Source organism: Drosophila kikkawai, chromosome X, assembly GCF_030179895.1.
Source record: "Drosophila kikkawai strain 14028-0561.14 chromosome X, DkikHiC1v2, whole genome shotgun sequence".
In the NCBI taxonomy this organism is placed as follows: domain Eukaryota; kingdom Metazoa; phylum Arthropoda; class Insecta; order Diptera; family Drosophilidae; genus Drosophila; species Drosophila kikkawai.
The window spans coordinates 7,465,195-7,484,325 of NC_091733.1; the positions used below are offsets into that span (position 1 = coordinate 7,465,195).

General features: G+C 42.8%; 1 protein-coding gene across 1 annotated transcript; it reads right to left on the reverse strand.

The window, feature by feature from the left end:
* Positions 1 to 1,097: 1,097 nt before the first annotated feature.
* On the reverse strand, positions 1,098 to 6,986 carry LOC121502092 (pleckstrin homology domain-containing family F member 1 homolog). Its single transcript, XM_041774858.2, has 2 exons — positions 6,688 to 6,986; positions 1,098 to 1,161 (listed from the first exon to the last, which is right to left on the reverse strand). The coding sequence occupies exons 1-2, from the start codon at positions 6,984 to 6,986 to the stop codon at positions 1,098 to 1,100; spliced, it is 363 nt and encodes a 120-aa protein (XP_041630792.2).
* Positions 6,987 to 19,131: the final 12,145 nt, after the last annotated feature.

A 19,131-nucleotide genomic window follows, 5' to 3' on the forward strand; every position in this document is an offset into this window, starting at 1 on the left:
CCATAATGTTGTTATTATTTTTCTATACCAAGGATCGGGTATAATATTTGTATTTTAAGTTCGACGATTTTTATTCACTTTTTAACTTAAAAACATTATATTATGTCCCAAATAGCTCTTATTTGATGTTTTTTATCCAAGTTTCGCTAAAAACTAAAAAATATAAAAAAAAATCAATATATCGATATTTTTTTGTGATATTTTCAAATATCATCGAGTGATATTTTTTTAACAACAAATATCAATACGATATTTTTTTTAAAAAACAACAACAACCCTAGTTAGAAGAGCTTCAGAAACTCTTCATAGCAAATCACACGCTACTATTGAAGATCGGCGTTGTCGATCTTGAATACTTTAACTCAAAACAGTACGACGTGATAATGATGGTCCTGATTCAAATCAAATTAAGATTTGAAAAAGAGTCTTCAAATGATAAGCCAGAGGGACAGATTGTACCCACAGACAAAGTTTCTTCCGGACTTCCAACGCTTCCGAAATAGCACAGACTTTTCGAATTCAGGTAGGCAAGTTAAGAGAATATTTGGATGAGACGACGACTCTCATAGACAGCAGTCAAGATTTGCTGAAAATAAGGAAGAACAAATGGAGTTTTTGTTCAGGAGAGTACAGAATTTAAAAGAACAGGTTAATACTTGTTTCGAAAGTTCGGTATTCGAGGAGGAGATAAGCGATATCGAGTTTGATACGTGTACAATTTCGTCAAGAAGATAATTGCTCGCAGCTGCCACCAGCCATCTATTGATAAGATTGCATCTGGACGCTGCCCATTTACCTAAATAAACTCGGGAAACTCGCGATACCCGGGTCACGCAGGTCCGCGCACACATGTGTGATTACGGGCCATAAACAGAATCCCGCGATCGGTCACGTTCTTCACACCAATTGCATGCAGACGTCGCAGGAATTAGTTATCTAAGTAGTTCCCATGGCTGTGTCCAGCTGTTTATGTTCTTATAGGATAAACCCATGTAACCCAAAAGTAGACCTAAGTAAATACCCTTTGACCCGAAAACATGTATATAAACCCCATGCAGTATCCAATAAAATCAGTACGAAAAGAACTCTTTGCGTATTCACTTCTCTGCAGCCCAATTGGTATCGTACTTATTGCGGCGACCATTGCCACTGGTACTGAACCTGAGGCACGCAATTAAAAACTATTTCAGCATTAGGATTTATCCTGAATCCGCACAATACGCAAAACATTTTAGCTGCGATAAACAATAGACTCAGCAGAGTTAATGCGCATGCTGACGTGTCGATGGTGGTAAAGGCGGAGGAATTACCAACCCTGCCGAAAATTCAGAGTCCCACATTTTTGGGTGATTCCAAATAATGGGATCTGTTTTATGAGCTGTTTACAGAGCTCATCCACACAAGAGAGGATTTAAGGCCCTCTCTAAAATTGAATTATCTCAAGTCGGCATTAAAAGGAGAAGCCAGGAATGTTGTTAGTCATTTATTGCTAGGCGCCGGAGAAAATTACAAAGCCACTTGGGAGTTTTTGACCAAGCGGTATGAGAATAAAAGAAAAATATTCTCAGAGCACATGAATAGGCTTATGGACATGCCAAATTTAAATTTGGATTCAGATAAGCAGATTAAAAATTTTATTGATACTATTAATGAGTCAACATACATTATAAATTAAAGGCACACTTATCCGAAGAGCTCGATGCCGTTTTTACGCACATAATTCTGCGAAAATTTAATAAAGAATATTTGAATTTGTACGAAAGTCATGTCAAAACAAGAAAGGAAGCTAACTTCGGCACACCGAAGTTTGTATACCCTTGCAGATTGGTTTTGATGTTTATATTATAAATTTAAATGCTGAAAACCCTCACATAACAGAGTTTCATTACATTTTACCTATACTTATCTATACGTTTACAGTTTGACAGTTACAGTTTTACATTCCCAGATTTACCTTTTCTCTACATTTACCGATCGTTCATATGGCAGCTATAAGATATAGTCGTCCGATTTTCATAAAATTTTAAACAAAATTCTAAAATAATAAAAGAAGCTTCTATCTAAAAGTAGATAAGAATATGTTGAAAAACAACGAAGTTATAATTTTTTCCTATTCATTTTCCGATCGTTCCTAGGGCAGCTATAAGATATAGTCGTCCGATTTTCATAAAATTTTAAACAAAATTCTGGAATTATACAAAATGGCTATATATCAAAACCTATGCAAAAATATTGAAAAACAGCCAAGTTATAATTTTTTTTCTAAAAATTTATCGAACATATTTATCGAAGACTATATGCAAAGTTTCATTCAGATAGCTTTAAAACTGAGGGACTAGTTTGCGTAGAAACGGACAGACGGACAGACGGACATGGCTAGATCGACTCGGCTGTTGATGCTGATCAAGAATATGTATACTTTATAGGGTCGGAAACGTCTCCTTCACTGCGTTGCAAACTTCTGACTGAAATTATAATACCCTGCTAGGGTATAAAGACAAAAGACATTCAGGCACTTTCCGATGTGATGGAATTTTTAGAACAAAGACTGAATTCTATATCATCATTTTCACAGGGAGATAAACCTGTAAAGAAAGTTGTCATTACAACGCCCTATAATTATAGCGAATTTTTAGTTCAATGTTATAAATTTAATGGAATGAACCCAGCAGAAAGAACTGACTGGGCGAAAAAATGCATTTCAAGGCATAGAGTAAAGTTACAAATCAAAACCCAAAAAAGGGATAACAATAATTTAAAGATTAATGAATGCACTACCAGGTCAAATGATTAACGTTGACACAGCAAAGTGGGATAAATACCGGCTTGCTGATCCCGAATTCAACAAGCCAGGTAGGGTAGACCTAATAATAGGAGCAGATCTATATGCACACATCTTTAAAAATGGAAAGGAGAAAATAGACGGACTCCTAGGTCAAAATACTGCATTTGGATGGATAGTGTCGGGCTGCACAAAATCGAAAGGCGATACCACAATAGTTGCAACCATGATTGAGTGCAAAGATATGGAAAGATTTTGGGAATTAGAAGAAGAAAGTAAAGATGACTTAGAATTTCAGAACTGCAAAGATAAATTTATTAGACGTAGAACTGACGAAATTTTAAAATTAAGGGAGACAGCATGGAATCAGGTACAATCTGAAGATAACCCAGCAGACATTGCCTCCAGAAGCATCTGTGCAACAAAATTAAAAGATTGTTCGCTGTGGTGGAATGGGCCCAAATGGCTCTCAACACCGGAGGACAACTGGCCAAGTTACATATAGAGGAAGAAGTAACAGTAAATACGGTAATAGTAAAATCCGAAGATACCATTTCTAAGTTTCTGGATAGATATTCCAGTTTTCAAAAGTTGGAACGGGTCGTAGCTTAGGTATTGCGGTTTATCGCTATGAAAGTCAAGAAGACTTCATACCCACATTTATTGACAGCGAGGGGATTATTTATAGAGAATATATTAATCATCAGTGCAAAGGTGCCTTTGTTTAGTAGGTATCCGTCTAAGTTATTCAGGCTAATTCCGTTGCCTATTAGGAATGTAAACCAAATGATAATGGTACAACTAACTTCCGAATATTTGATTTATAATTTTGAAATCGATTCGTATCATTTAATGAATGAAGCAACCTTAAATCAATATCAAAATTGGCAACAAGGTAAAAGGATATGCAAAGGAAGTTGGCCCTGGAACTCCGCGAATGACAACGCATGTGAGGTTCAACCGTTAAAACCCAATAGAGCTTCGAATTGCGTATATAAAACAATAGTTGGTTCCACAAGTTACTGGGTAGAATTGGAAAAGAAAAGTAGTTGGCTGTTTAAGGTTCCGCTTAATACCAAAATAAGGGTGCAATGGCTGGCTCTCAAATGGAATTGTGTGAGCTGCCTGAGCAAGGGATCTTCAGTATTGCGTCATATTGTACTGCAAGAACGGATGACAAAATTTTAATAGCCCATCATAATATTCAATCGGAAAGTGAACAGATTCTGTCAACACCATACATAGGAGAGGTTACTGAAGTTCCTAAAATTATGTGGGATCCGTTAAAACTAACCCCATTAAATCATTTTTCCACAAAATAGTGACAACCCATGAGCCTTCTTACTTCTTTAATAAATTAATACCGGCAGCCTCGCAAAGGACTAAAAAATTTATATGCCCTTGAGTCCAAATGCTCAACTCCGAGAGGCAGTTCTTTGTCAACGCTATCCGTCTATGGAACCAATTACCCCATGAACTTAAAACTATTAGGAATGCAACTCAATTTAATTCCAAAGTAAAACTATTTTTAAGAAACAACGCATAACAAACAAATAAACAAACAGCAAACTTCATATTAATACGTAATTAAAGATATAAAAATAAATAAAATAAAAATAAAATAAAGTAAAAATAACTAAAAATAATAATATAAAATAAAATAAATAAATAATTAGTTCATACAATAATTAATGTACTAGGTATAAAGTAAAAATCCTGTCTAATTTTAACTCAGGTGACCAGGGCATTAATAATAATTATTTTATACTTGTAGCACTGGGCTAATTTTGTCAAAATAAATAAAATAAATTGAAATTGATAAATTAAAGAGTTTTAAGAAAACCATCCACAATTGAAGGATTTCCAATTACATCATATTTCCGGACACGCTGGGCTTATATTTTCATTGAGACTTATAGCAGTTTTGATAATATATTTTGTAAAAAAATGTTTGATTAGACAAAGATTAGAAGCCATAACATTCGCCGGCCCGTTGTCAGGAATTTAATGTCAAATAATTAAGTAAAATATATATATATGTTAAAAAATTATAAAAATTTAAAGTCCACTTAAATCGTTGTTTGTACAAATATCAAAAATAAAATATATTGTTAACTAAATGTCAAGCTTGCCGGGCCTTTGGCAGAATGTTCATAAGAACACGATTATTTTTATTATTAAGAAAGACAAAATAAAACGAATGTTAATTTAAGAAATAAGAAAATCTAATGTTTAAAAGGAAATATAAATAAACAAGAAGAGCCAGATTTAAGTTGAAAAATTAAATGAAATAAATAATAAGAGTCCACTAAATCGTTAAAGCAATTACACATAAGCAATAAATTATGTAAGTCTTATGTCAGTTTTGCCGGCCTTTGGCAGAATGTTCAGAAAGAGCACACGAACAAGTATATACATAGATAAGATAAGATGTATATGGTAGGTACTAAATCTTTGCAGCTATCTACTGCATTTCTCTATCTATACGTACATCCGCCACTTGGGCTTGTGTTATACAAGCAACCCGAAAGATGACCTCCTGTGAGTGGTCTGGGTTTGTTTAAGATACCATATGTGCTAACGACTGTGTGCTCCCTTATCGCACTTCAAAATATTTCCCACGATCGGGAACTGTCCGATGCGTGGGACTAAAACTAAGACCAATATACATTCTCATGTTAGCTATATAAGCTAGGATTTGAATAAAATAAAATCAGTTTGAAATATTAACTCGGCAGGACGTGTTCTTATTTGGGCGCTATTCATTTTGGTCAATCGAGCCTTCGAAGCATTTTTACTTCGATTAACTCTGCAGTTTCCCCCTCTATGGTAAGGGACTCAGAGAAAGGCCAGCTCCTTCAAGCAAAGCAAAGTTACACTTGCAGCTAAAGGTAGCAAAATAAGTTACTCTTGTTTCCCCCTCAATGGTAAGGAACAGAGTATAAAATAAAAGCAAAAGGATAAAAAAGAGTCCTTATTGTTTAAAAATTTTTCCAATAAAAAATATTGGTGAAAAAAAAATTTGTGGTCGAGAAAACGGCAAAATAAAAAAAAATTTCGAAAATATTTATTGTGGGCGTTTTTTCGATGCCTAAAATATCGAAAAGTCGCGGTAGTGACAAAAAATTAAAAAAAATAAATAAATCTAAAAACCCTATTGTGACAAAAAATAAAAAACCGACTCCTCTAAGTGAAGTGAAGAGCAAAATCAAACATACAGACGCCTCCAAAAGTGCCAAAGAAAAAATTAAAAAACAAAGACACCTCCAAGAAGAAAAAACAACACAAAAATCAACAACAAGCCGAAACCAGACGTATAGAAGGAAGGAAGACCGCAGCGAAAACAACAACATCAACATTAAAGACGACAACGACAGCAGCAGCAACAACAGCAGCAGCAATTACAAATAAATCTGCAACAACAACTACAGCGGCAGTGACGACAGCAGCGACGACCAGCTATCTATAATATATTAATATCTATATATACACAGATACATATAAGTATATACATAGAAGTTTTTAAGAAATTAGACAAAAACTCTTTCTTTAATAAAAAAAATAATAATAATAATAAATAGATATGTATATATATAATTTTCTTGTCCGCGAAAAATCCAAAAGAACAGTAAAAAAATGTTGTCCGCTGAGTCGATAGTGTTCGGCTGGCGGGAACTAGTGTAGAGAGCTTCCGAAGATTAGGCACCAAAAATCAATCCCGCGACGCAGTCAAAGGTTCCGCAGAAAATTAACCACCACAAAAAGAATAGGCCGGGGGCGTCGGGTTAATTTCAATATTATATAGGCGTAGACGTATCGTCTTCTTTATTTGACTTCAGTAGGATAACTAATTTACAAGCGGGAGCGGGAGATCATAAGCGGAGTGCGCGAGCGGCCGTATATACCAGCCATTGCGATACTGCTGATTGGTGGCTATCGACTCCAGTGATACCTCCTCCAGTGGCATTATGTGTTGCTTGTTGTACTTCTTTTTGCCAATCACAATGTTGCCGTAGACAAGAATGTTGTTGAAGAGAAAGAATTGACGGGATTTGGGACGCTTGCGGCACATCTTGGTTAGGACACCCTCGCCGACAAGGACGCGACCCTGTATGGCCAGTGGAACGCCAGAGCTGCCAAAGCAATTTTCCACGGACGCAATGCGTCGGGTATTGGCCTCGGAATTGACAAAACGGTCAACCATGGTTGGTGTGGTAATTGAAATCACGGCGGTCGCGCACGCGCTGATCGCTATGCAAATTAAATATCCTGTGGCGTGTGTGCGGATGCACTGGCTCCTGGCTCTGCTCTTTGTCCTGGTTGTCCCTTTTGGCCTGCCGGCGCCGCTCCACGCACGCCTGCCAGTACTTGACGGTTTGGGGCGTCCGCGGTACGGTGATTGTTGAGAGCACGGATGATTGGCGTAGAGTTATTAAATGTTCGACAAATTTATATAGCAGTCACTTTATTTATTTCATTAGGTTTTACAGAAAAATGCGCAGCTTTAAAAAACTTTGTATTTTATCCCAGGCCGGTGCTTTCTCAAGTGGCCAGATACATTTCCAGGAAAAATACCTTTAATTCTTAGAAACTCAATGGTCACACCTTTTATCGCCCAGCAACAACATTTTTTAAAAATTGTTTTCATAGAAAAAAAATTATTTTTTCACTTTGATACCCTTTAAAAAGGCGTATTTGTGGACGTGGTACTTTATGCAGTACATATATACATTTTACAACAATTACCTGTCCAATGCCGTTTTAATTATTTGATTACCTTATTTGGTTTAAAAGATATGATTTTTGCAAAGCTAAATGAGAAAAGGCGCCACTGTGCGACGTCTAGGATAGCAATCTTGGCCACTGGGCGGACCATGATTCCTTTCGGTGTCCAAATTGTAGCTCGGCGAACTTGGCCATCTTTGGCCGTCACTACTTCAGTGATGCGTCCTTTGGGCCACACGTTCCTTGGAAGTTGACCGTCGACTACTATAACAATGTCGCCGACAGCTATTGGGGGACGTTTGGTGAACCACTTGCTACGTCTGGTCAAGTCTGGGGTGAATTCCTTCACCCAGCGGCTCCAGAACTTGTCCGCGAATAGTTGAGTCTGTTGCCAACGCAGCCTTAGATCGGTGTTGTCATCTGCCATGCGCTTATAGCCGCTCGTCGATCCCAGAAGTAAATGATTTGGGGTGAGCGCTTCATCGTCGCCTGAATCTAAAGAGACAAAGGTTAGTGGTCTAGAATTGATGACATTTTCTGCTTCCATAAGGGCTGTTCGAAGGGTCTCGTCATTAAAGTTATTAGTTGGGCAGATTGATTTCAAAACAGTCTTAACTGATCTGACGAGTCGCTCCCAAGCACCTCCCATATGCGGTGCCGCTGGTGGGTTGAAGTGCCATTTAATCGCTTCATACTTTATAGTGATTTCGTCAAAGTCAATCTTTTTGAGTTCTTCTTTCACCATCTTCTCAGTTGCTTTAAAGTTGGTTCCGTTGTCGGAGAAGATTTCTTTTGGAGTCCCTCGACGTGTCATAAAATTTCGAAGACACATTATACACGAGCTTACATCAAGTTTATAGGCCACTTCTATATGTACGGCTCTCAGTGTCAGGCATGTAAAGAGGACTCCCCATAGTTTTTTCTTGTGTCTGCCGACGTTGACTAGTATGGGACCAAAGTAGTCAACTCCTGTGTATGTAAAGGGTCTCTCGAAGGAGGCTAGTCGGGCGGCTGGTATTGCAGCCATTTGAGGTACTTCGGACCTGGATGTGGCGATTTTGCATTTTTGACAGGCCTTCCGAACTGTTTTATACAGCACTCGTAGACGAGGTATGTAGAAGTCGTTTCTTATGATATTTATTGTCGATTCGTGCATTATGTGATGTGATTTTTCATGGAAATCTTTCGTGAACAAAAATGCAATTCGAGATAGCACCGTCAGGATTTATGTTATATTTTCTTCCCTGAACACGTAGCACGCCTTCCTCATCCAAGTAGACATTCAGAGCAATCAAATGACTTGATTTGTTCACGGCCGTGTTATTTTTGAGAGCAGTGATTTCGGCATAGTATGTCCTTGATTGTGCCTGTTTATATATCCACGACTTCGCTTTGCTTATGATTTCGGGGTCTAAAGTTTTTGGCAGTGGATTTCCAAGACATTTAGCGCGTATTCTTTTAATATATAGCATAAAGGTTGCCACGGCTCTATACAGGCGTCTCCAATCAGAAAAGTATTCCTCTGCAAAATCAAAATGCTTTAGTTGGTTTATAATGAAGACATGCTTACGTAGCTCCGTCGGTTCGCCACTTTTGAGAGTAATGTCTTGTTCTGGCCATTCGTTTTCTGGCTTGGCTAGGAACTGGGGACCTTTTAACCAGCGATTAGCGTTAGGAGATTTGATAAACTTTGTGGCTGAGTCTGCAACATTTTCCTTGGTCGGAATCCAGCGCCATTGAGCTCGACTTGTGTGATCTATTATCTCCCCAACTCTATGCATGACAAAGGCTTGAAATCCATATCCAGCCACTGCAGTACTGTTTTTGAGTCTGACCAGTATGTGCTTGAGTTAATGTTGAGCCTTCTAATATTAATAACTTTTTTGGCTAAGTTCACTCCCATTACTGCTGCCAGGAGTTCCATGCGTGGTATTGAGACTGGCTTTAGCGGGGCAACCTTACATTTAGCTGCTACTAGGACTGTGTCGATATCGGCTCCCTGCTTGATACGAAGATACGCAACTGCTGCGTATGCGTACTCGCTCGCATCTACAAATGTGTGCAAATCAATCTGGTCAGCATTCGGCAGCAGATTTGAGTAGAAGCGAGGAAATTCCAATTTAGCAGCTTGAAGAAGGACAGTTTTCCATTGTCGCCATGATCCGAGTAAAGTGTCGGGTAATTCCTCGTCCCAGTCTATGCCTGCACGCCATACTTTCTGCAGTAGCATTTTAAGACCGATTGTGTAACATGATAGCAGGCCCAAAGGATCGAAAATGGACATCAGAACCTGTAGGGCTTCACGTTTTGTTGGTACAGTTTCTCCGTTTAGTACGTCTCTTTTAAGTCTCGCAAATCTGAAAGTATACTTAAAAACGTCGTTCGAGGGTTCCCAATACATACCGAGAACCTTCTCGGGGTCACCAAGCTCTTTGGGGTGGCGGTAGAGTTGGTGGATCATCTCAGTGATGTCCGCGCACACGCCTATACGGCCCACTCTGAATGCCATTAGGACTTCGGTTAGCGAGTTTAAATAATCCGGTCCATTTAGCATAAAGTCATTGAGGGATTTGCCGTGGCTCTTTGCAGCTGCGTCCCAAACTAGTCTTATTTTATTTGGCTTGTTTGGATTTAGTGCGATAAATATAGGGAGGTACCATACACGGTTTGTGTCCTCAGCTATATCTGCGGGTTGCAGTTCGATCGCGTAGTTTTTTACGACTAAGTTGTCAATCTGATTTTGAATTTGGTCAAATAGTTCTGGATTTTTGTTAATTTTCAGTCTTAGGCATTCGAGGCGTTTCAGTGCGGTTGAGTAGCTCTCTGGGAGAATTAAATTCTTGTCTCGCCAGAGCAAGCCAATTTGATATCTACCGTTAACTTTCTTGCATGTTTCCTCCAGAATTCCTTTAGCCTTTTCGTCGTCTTTGGAGAAGAGCTCTCGCGGTGCGATAGGATCTGCGTTGAAGCTTTCTCTTATTACCTTTTCGATGTCGTTCCAGTTGCAAACGCAGTGATGAAAGGAATAATTCCTGTTGGCGTTGCTTGTGCCTTGAATACTCCATCCGAGAGTACATTTTGAGGCGATGGGCTCGTTGCGTCTTCCCTCACGAATTTTGCGAGGAACAGCCAAGGTCCAGTTGTTAGCGCCAATTAGTAGCATCGGTTCAGCATTATAATATGATTTTATTGGCAATCCGTGTAAATGATTATATCTGCCGACGAGTTTATTTACATCGACAGTTTGTTTTGGTAGCTCGAGGTGCTTGACTGAGTGTACGTTGTTAAGCCACAATTTTCTTCCACTCCCCATCTCCGATATTTGCATTCGGGCCTTGAAAGACGTTTCCTCTGTACGGGTGGTGTTGCTGGTCCACTGCAAACAGAGTGGTTCGGGTGATGTGTAAACTTTGAGGTGTTTTAGAATTCCTTCGTCGATTAATGTCACAGATGAGCCCTCATCCAGGAACGCATACGTGTTGATTCTTACTCCGTTTCCATACAGAGTCACTGGCAAAATTCGAAAGTATTGTTCTTCGAAGTCTGCTTCCTTATGATGAGCACTGACGAGTTCGGGCCTAGGTGCGTCTCTATGGAGAAGAGGGTGGTGCTTCGATTGGCAATTATCAACGCCGCAACCACGTTTGGAGAAGCATTTACGTCGTGCGTCTTCAGGCATCTGTAGCAAGCTTTGGCATCGCTGATTCTACGCTGTCTCTCCGGAACTGTCAATTTTAGAAATTTCTCGCATTGGGCGGCGTAATGTTCGATAGAGTTGCACATGACGCATGCGGGGTTTGGTTTGGCGTCTTGTTGCTGATCGTCTTCGGAGTCACTCATTGCTTGGTGCTTTTCTCCGGAAAATGCTTGTGTATGAGTGTTCACGCTCCATGAGTTTTGTCCAGGCATGACTGTGGAGGCGGCTTCTGCTAGATGATATATCCAGTCGCCAAATGACTCAACAACAGGGATGGAAGGACTGCGCGGATGCAAGGCCCAACTTAATTTATGTTGAGTTGAGAACTTGTCAACAAGTTCACGCAGAAGCATTGGGTTGTCAAGATGTGCGTACAGGTTGCAAGCCTCCATCGTGGCGCACGCGTTGCGGACCGCCATTGCAAAGTCTATAAGGGACTCTAGTCTGTCTTTGTGTACAGTTATTTTACGAATTTTATCGATCAGACGGTCAAGAATCTGCTCCGGTCGCCCAAAGAAGGTTTTTAGAGTGTTGATTACCTCTGGGACCAGTGCCGGCAGTAACAGCTTATCTCGTACCAATTCATAAGCCTTTCCTTTGAGAGACTTCTGGAGACGAAGCATGTTTTCTGCGTCCGAAAATCCGGCTACCGAGCTGCTGTTTTCGTACATGCTTATGAAGATTGGCCAGTCTGCTGGGTTGCCATTGAAAGTCGGCAGGTCCGCTGGTAGAATTTGCCTTGCTGCTAGTTGAGATGCAGTTGGTCCAAATAATTGGATGGGCCTTTCCTGCATCCCCTGCTGCTGTGCCAGTATTGCGTATTTCTGCTCGATATATTTTCTTATAGATTCACGCGTTTCTTCCAGCATCGCCATCATTAAGTTGTTTGAAGTTTGAGTAAATGATGTCTCCGCCGGCTTATTCGAATTGGGTTCCATTGACAATATGGCGGCATCTTTGTTTGGTGCGGCGTTTTCCGATTCGTTTGGCTGTATAGCGGCGCGCGTCGATGTTGAGGAAGAACGGTCGACATGTATGCATAAGTCGCACGTCCATCGTACACGTGCAATAGAGTCGTCTACTCCAGCGCATGCGAAGTGGTACCATTCCTTGCAAGCGTCGCACTGCACCCAATTTTGGACACCATTTGTTAGGCGGCTCTTATTGCAAGATTTGCATAGCGTTATATCTCTTTCCGGAGCCATTTTCAGTAGTCCGTTTTACTGTGTGTACCTGGAGTGATCTATTTCATCGAGTTCCTACACATATGTATTTACCTAGCACTTATACACGTATATGGTGTGTATGCTGGCTTATATGTATGTATGCGGGCGTCTCAAAATGAATTTCACAATTGGTTGGCGTCACTTGTAATTGCGGCTAAGTTTTAGCGTTTATAAAGTTTTTTAAAGAAATGTTGAGAGCACGGATGATGCGCTTATGCATGGCCTTGAAATTGGGCATGGGTCGACTGTGGAATTGACGCGCCTGGCGATCCTCTTCCTCTTGCCGCTGACGCGCCTGCTGTCGATTGCACTCGTACAGGTCCTTGAAGGCGTACGCCCTCGGTACAGGAGCAGCAGCAGCAGCGGCGTCGGCGTCTTCGGCTCTGGCTCCTCCTTCATACCTGGGCCTAATTGGGGTCCACTGCATGCGCAGGTTACTACGGGTTACTCCGATTGCCTCAGCCTCGGGCATGTTAACAATATCATCGTACATCGCCCCCTTGTGATCCTCCTGCTAACGGGACTTGCTGATGCTACTGTTCGTGCGGGCTCCTGGGCGGTCGCCTCCTGGGCATTCTCGTTCATGGCTTCTGTTTGCTCCCCTTTGAACTTTGGGACTGTGACACAATAGGTGGAGTTGAGCTGCTGCTGGTTCTCATTCCTCAAAAAAGGCCTCAGTACGCCTCCTAACCATATATTTCAATGGTATCACTGCTACCTTTAGCTATGTCAAGACTAAATGGTGCTTCAAGTTAAACATAAGAGACTCTTTTGTGTCTTTTTGTCTTATAATATTATTCTCTGTTCCTTGCCACGGGTGGGGGAAACAAGAGATCTTTATTTTTGCAGCCTCAATCTTTTAAGGTGCTGGTTTAAAACTCTGAACCTCTTACCACAGGAGGAAAGTTGCAGAGCGGTCGAAGGTCCAAAATGAATAGCGCCCAAATAAGAACACGTCTTCATTTGCTGAGCTAATATTTCAAACTGATTTTATTTTATTCAAATCCTAGCTTATATAGCTAACATGAGAATGTATTTTGATCTTAGTTTTAGACCCACGCATCGGACAGTTCCCGATCGTGGGAAATATTCTAAGTGCGATAAGGGTGCACACATTCACCCCGATAGCACATATCTTAAACATACCCAGACCGCTCACAGGAGGTCATATTTCGGGTTGCTTGTATTTCCATAGGCCCAAGTGGCGGCTGTCCTTATAGATAGACAAGTGTAGTGCTGCAGGGACTTAATCGCTAACTGATGCTTCTTATCTACGTGTTCATGTGTGAACACTTTATTAAATTTGCTTTCGCATATCTCAGACTCGATATCATTCCTGTCTTCCTCTTCAACCTCCCAATATCGATCCAAATCTTTTAGCTCGATTGTCGTTGCTACAATTGTTTTGCTATTTTGTTTTGTTTTTGATTTTTTACATCCAGAAACAATCCACCCGAAACGAGTTTTTTGCCCAAGGAGCCCGTCTTTTCTTATAACTCCATTCTGTATAATGTGAGTATATAAGTCTGCTTCAATGATTATGTCAATACGACCTGGTTTATCAAATTCGGGGTCAGCTAACTTACATTTCTTCCATAATTCTTTGTCAACTTTAACTACATTGACTGGAAGAGCCTTCATTAGCTTTGGGAGTATAAGAGTATAAGATCGCATAGCGATCTATCGGTTCAGGGATGCCACCCGGTTCCGAAGAGAGGAGCTCCACATTCCGGGGAATAGGTTCTTGACCCGGAATGGTTTGGAAGCTGGAACAGCGGGGGTGTAGGAAAAAAGAGAAGGAGAGAGAGAGGTATATAAAGGAGGTGTTATGGTCACTTAAAATAATCGGGGTAGAGCTAAGCGGTGCCGGCCGATATATCGTGTAACAACGTAAGCAATATCGGACAGGGATGCCACCCCGTTCCGAAGAGAGGGGAATATCTGAGCTCCACCAAGGTTCTTGACCCGGAATGGTTTGAAGCTGGAACGGTTCGTGCTAAAAGAAAGAGGGAGAAAGAGAAGAAGAAGGGCAGAAGGGCGATAGCACATTTAAATCGGTTCAGCGGGAGCGAATAGGCGCAGTGCGTACGGCCGAAAATTTAAAAATTTTCGCGGGTGCGCGGAAAATTTAAAAATTTTCACGGGTGCGCGGAAAATTTAATGTTGTTTAGTAAATAAAACAATTTGTTTTAAATAAAACGAGATTAGTGCAACGCTAAACCTAACTCCAACCACCAACCCAGGGACAAGAAAGGAAGCGAGGACGGGAAGCCGGATCGAGGAAACCGAAAGGTGAGTCGTCGTGGTCCGGAGATGAAGCCCTCACCCAATGGCTCTCGTTTCAAGACTCGACCAGACCCAGTCCTCGCAGGACGAGATTGGCCAGGTCATTAAACGGACCTTGCCCAGTTTTTAAGGATTTGTGAGGATTCTTGAGGATTAGAGTGACTCCAAGAGATAGGCTCGCCCTAACCCCAACGGCGGCGAAACCGACAATTTACTTGGGAGGCATAGATGCCCCTAGAGCGGTCGCCAGTAACTTTCATGTGGCAGGAGTGCCTATAGGGTATTCCTTTATTCGTTGTTTTTCGTCGTGGAAGACCGACACGCTTCAGAATTTTTTTTTGTATAGTTTTAGGTCCAGTTTTAGTAGTAGATATTTTTTTTTGTGTTTTTTCATCAAATATTTTTATATATATATTTATTCGCAACAACTTTTAATTAATATTTTATTCCATTATTCATTGTGAATATAGTATTTAGTCGCGTTTTTATTTGTCAACTTTTATTTATTTATTTATTTTTGTTATTCGTCCATATTTATTTATTTATTTATGTTAATTTATATTCGCGCCAGATTTATTTATTTACTTAATTGGTATGCAAACAGCCAGTGAATAATTTTTGTTGGTAAAATTTTTGTGTGGCATATTTATTTCTCTTGTCTTTTATATATGAATATTTTTCCCCCCGAACCCCCCTTGAGAGCTCTTACGGGTAGGTCGGCATATATTTACAGTGGGAATTTGATTAATTTTAAGAGTGTGTCGTATGAAATAAACAATTAAATATATATACACAAGAAATCAACAGTTAAATTCTAAAAGCAAACCATACTTGGCACCGAGAATACCAAAATTTAAATATTATGATTGTTAACATAAATATATGCTAAAATAGAAAACATGAACATGGAGTAGAATTTAATTTGGGGGGAAAAGGGTGAACCGGGGGAATGAGTGGGTAGATTTGTGTGTGTGTGTTTGTCAAGGGGCAGCTGTAAAAGAAATACATTAAAGAACATGCGAACAGACTGCACGGTAGGGGAGGGATGAGCATGTGGCCTCCAGTCCAGCAGGAGGAGTATTTGGGTCAGTGTGTGTGAGAGACCATTGAATTGGTTTTGTGTGTTTAAGTGTAAGCCGCGCGTGTTATAGTGTTGTCAAACGTCGACTCTCGATGTTTATTGTTGTGTGTGTGACGGGCAAGGGTTAGGGAACCTACGGCCCGAGGACAGAGCTAGCCGGATCTAGCCCAGATGTCACACAGGTCCTTCAAGGGACATAACAGAGGAAACCTAAAGGCGCGGAAAGATTAACGGCTGGCGAAACGAAAAGATTAGATCGGGGTTCATGTTTTAAAAAACAAAAAGTTTCGCGGGTGACAGTGGAAGAAAAGAAAAAAACAAGAGTACATTTACGTTGGGAAGACCAAGGAAGTCAGGACGGAGAAAAACAACCCGAAGAGAAGGACCGCGAGGACGGGAAGCCGGATCGAGAGAATCCAAAGGTGAGTGGTCGTAGTCCGGAGGTGAAGCCCTAATCCAATGGCTATCATTTCCAGGCTCGACCAGACCCAGTCCTCGCAGGACGAAGTTGGCCAGGTCACCAAATTGGCCTGGCCCAAAAATTTTCGGGGAATCCTGAATCCAGGTCAAAACGCCGGTAGAGGGTCTGTTTGTCCCGCATTTCATGCGTATTGAGAGGCAGCACCTTCACCTGATATTCACTTATTTCCATTTTTCTAAGTGTTTAGGCGAATTTTTTTGTGTGTAATTTTGTTTATTATTTATTTGCACATCTTTTCGTCCCCTCGACCCCCCTTGAGAGCTCTTACGGGTAGGTTTTTTTTGAATTTGAATTAAATAGGGAAATATTTAAATTATCGTTTTATTACAAAAAATCCGCAAAAGAATTTAAACACACTAAGAATCCGCGCCAGAAATACCTGTAATGGAATTAAACAATTGTAATAAACATAAGGGAATGGAAATAGATATGGAAAAATATATATTTTATTTGGGAGAAGGAAGTTTTTTATTTATTATTTACACTAAAATAACAACATACTGTAGTAATTTAAGTATGGATGCTATATCTTTATCTCTCTCTCTTGCGGACGAAACCATGGCCCTCACTGTGCGGTACGGCCGCAAAGCATTGCTTCGCACAGTGGCAGGCCGCTTAGTCCATCCGCTCGTTTCTGTCCCTCTCCAGACGCCTAAGTGACTTCAACACCTTCGCCGCGAATTCCGCTGTCGCTTCCCACGTCCTTGGGCTCTCCAGCATTAGCGGCACCAGCGTGCCCACACAGATCTCCGCTCCTGCTATCGCCTCCAGCTCTGCCCTTTCTTCGGCGAACCGGCGGCACTCGAAGACGACGTGGCGCGTATCTTCTTGAATGCCGGATCCGCACTCCGGACAGCCATCCTCGTTCTCGTGGCCGAACCTCCTTAGGTAGCTACGGAAGCAGCCGTGCCCGCTCAGCACCTGGGTCAGGTAGAAATCCACCTGCCCGTGCTTCCTCTCCATCCATGCCTCAATGTTGGGGATCAAGCTGTACGTCCATCTCCCTTTGGACGAGGCATCCCATCTGGTTTGCCAGCTCCCGTAGCTCCTTCCTCTGGCCGCTATCTTGGCCTCGAACTTCGCGGCGCGATCTGGCCACTGGTGCCCGCGGAGTGCGTTGCGAAGTTCAGCCTTCTCGCGGACCAACTCCCTCAGAGGGACCAAGCCCGCTATCACTAGCGCGGCGTCGTCCGAGACCGTCCTGAACGCGCTTGCCACTCGGACAGCCAATAGTCTGTATGTAGACTCCGCTCCCCGCATATATGACTTGGTCTCAGCGGCTTTAGCCCACACCGGTGCCGCGTACAACATCTGGGAGGTTACGACGCTAGTCAGCAGCTTCCTGATGGTCTGCTTAGGTCCTCTGGTATTAAGGAGAATCCGAGAGAGGCTTCCTGTCGTCCTACTGGCCTTCCTCTGGGCGTACTCCAGGTGCTCCTTGAACGATAGCCGGGTGTCGATCAGAACGCCGAGGTATTTTATTGCCCTCTGCGATCTGATCACGGCTCCGCCAACCCGGATCTCGGCCGTTTCCACGACCTTCCGGCTCGATATCAGGACCGCCTCCGTCTTTTGCGCCGCTAGCTCCAGACCCGCTCTCGCGAGCCACGATTCGATCGATGTGATCGCATCGTTTGCCAGGGCTTCTGCTGCGGTGCGCTCCTTCGCGACTACGACCACCGCCACGTCGTCAGCGAACCCAACAACGGTCGTTCCACTGGGCATTGGGAGCCGCAGGACGCCGTCATACATGGTATTCCAGAGCAGGGGTCCCAGCACGGAGCCCTGAGGGACTCCGGCGGAGACTTCATATGCTCTGGAACCCATATCCGTGGCCACTGTGAGCACTCTCTCACTGAAATAGCTTCGTGCTATTCTCATGAGGTACCCTGGGATATTTAGGCCGGCGAGGGACTCCAACGTTCGGTTCCAGTTCGCGGTGTTGAAAGCGTTCCTTATGTCTAGCGTTACCACTAGACAGTAGCTTTTGGAGCCGCCTTTCCACCTCGTACCGGCGATAGCCGATTCGGCTATTCCCGTCACCGCCTCGATGGCGTCCAGCGTTGACTTCCCCCTCCTGAACCCGAACTGGTTTGGGGAGAGACCACCGGCCTCCTCTATGGCAGCAGACAGTCTGGCTGAGATGATCCGCTCGAATACCTTTCCGGTGGTGTCGGTGAGGCAGATGGGCCTATACGAGGATGGCTCCCCCTGCGGCTTGCCCGGCTTGGCGAGTAGCAGTAGTTTCTGCCTCTTCCACCTCTCCGGAAAGGTCCCCTCCTCCAAGCACTTGGAGTACAGGGTGGCGAACGCCCTCGGATGTAAGGCGATGGACAGCTTCAACGCTCTGTTGGGTACAGCGTCCGGCCCCGGCGCCTTCTTGGGGGGCACGCTATTTCCCATCCGGATCACATCCGCTTCCGAGACTTCGCGGGCGTCGTTTGGGAGACGCTCCGCACTGGGCTCCAAGGTCACCGGGGATCCTGTCGGGAAAAGCGCCCGCACGATGCCGTCCAAGGCTTCGGGGTCCGACGGAGCTGTACTACCGGCTCTCAGTCTTTTTACTACCAACCTATACGCTCCGCCCCAGGGATCGTCCTCCGCCTCGTCGCAGAGTTGCAGGAAACGGTCCCTCTTGGCGTCCCTTATGGCCGTCTTGAGGGCCTTTCTCGCCGCCCTGTAGACCTCGCTACGCTCAGCGACTCGCGAGGTTCCGCGTGCACGAGTCAGCTGCCTACGGGCTCGAAGGCAGGTGGCCCTGATGTCGGCGATCGCTTCGCTCCACCAGAACACTGGCCTGTGGTTTCCTCGAAACGAGCCTCTCTGGCGCATACTCTGGTCGCAGGCGTGCTC

Bases quoted from the DNA above. Each gene is read 5' to 3' on its own strand.
- LOC121502092 (XM_041774858.2), bottom strand. From the start codon at position 6,986: ATGGTTGACCGTTTTGTCAATTCCGAGGCCAATACCCGACGCATTGCG. The intron at 1,162-6,687 runs GTATATACGGCC...TGCGTGCCTCAG, and splicing joins CAGCAGTATCGCAATGGCTG to GTTCAGTACCAGTGGCAATG.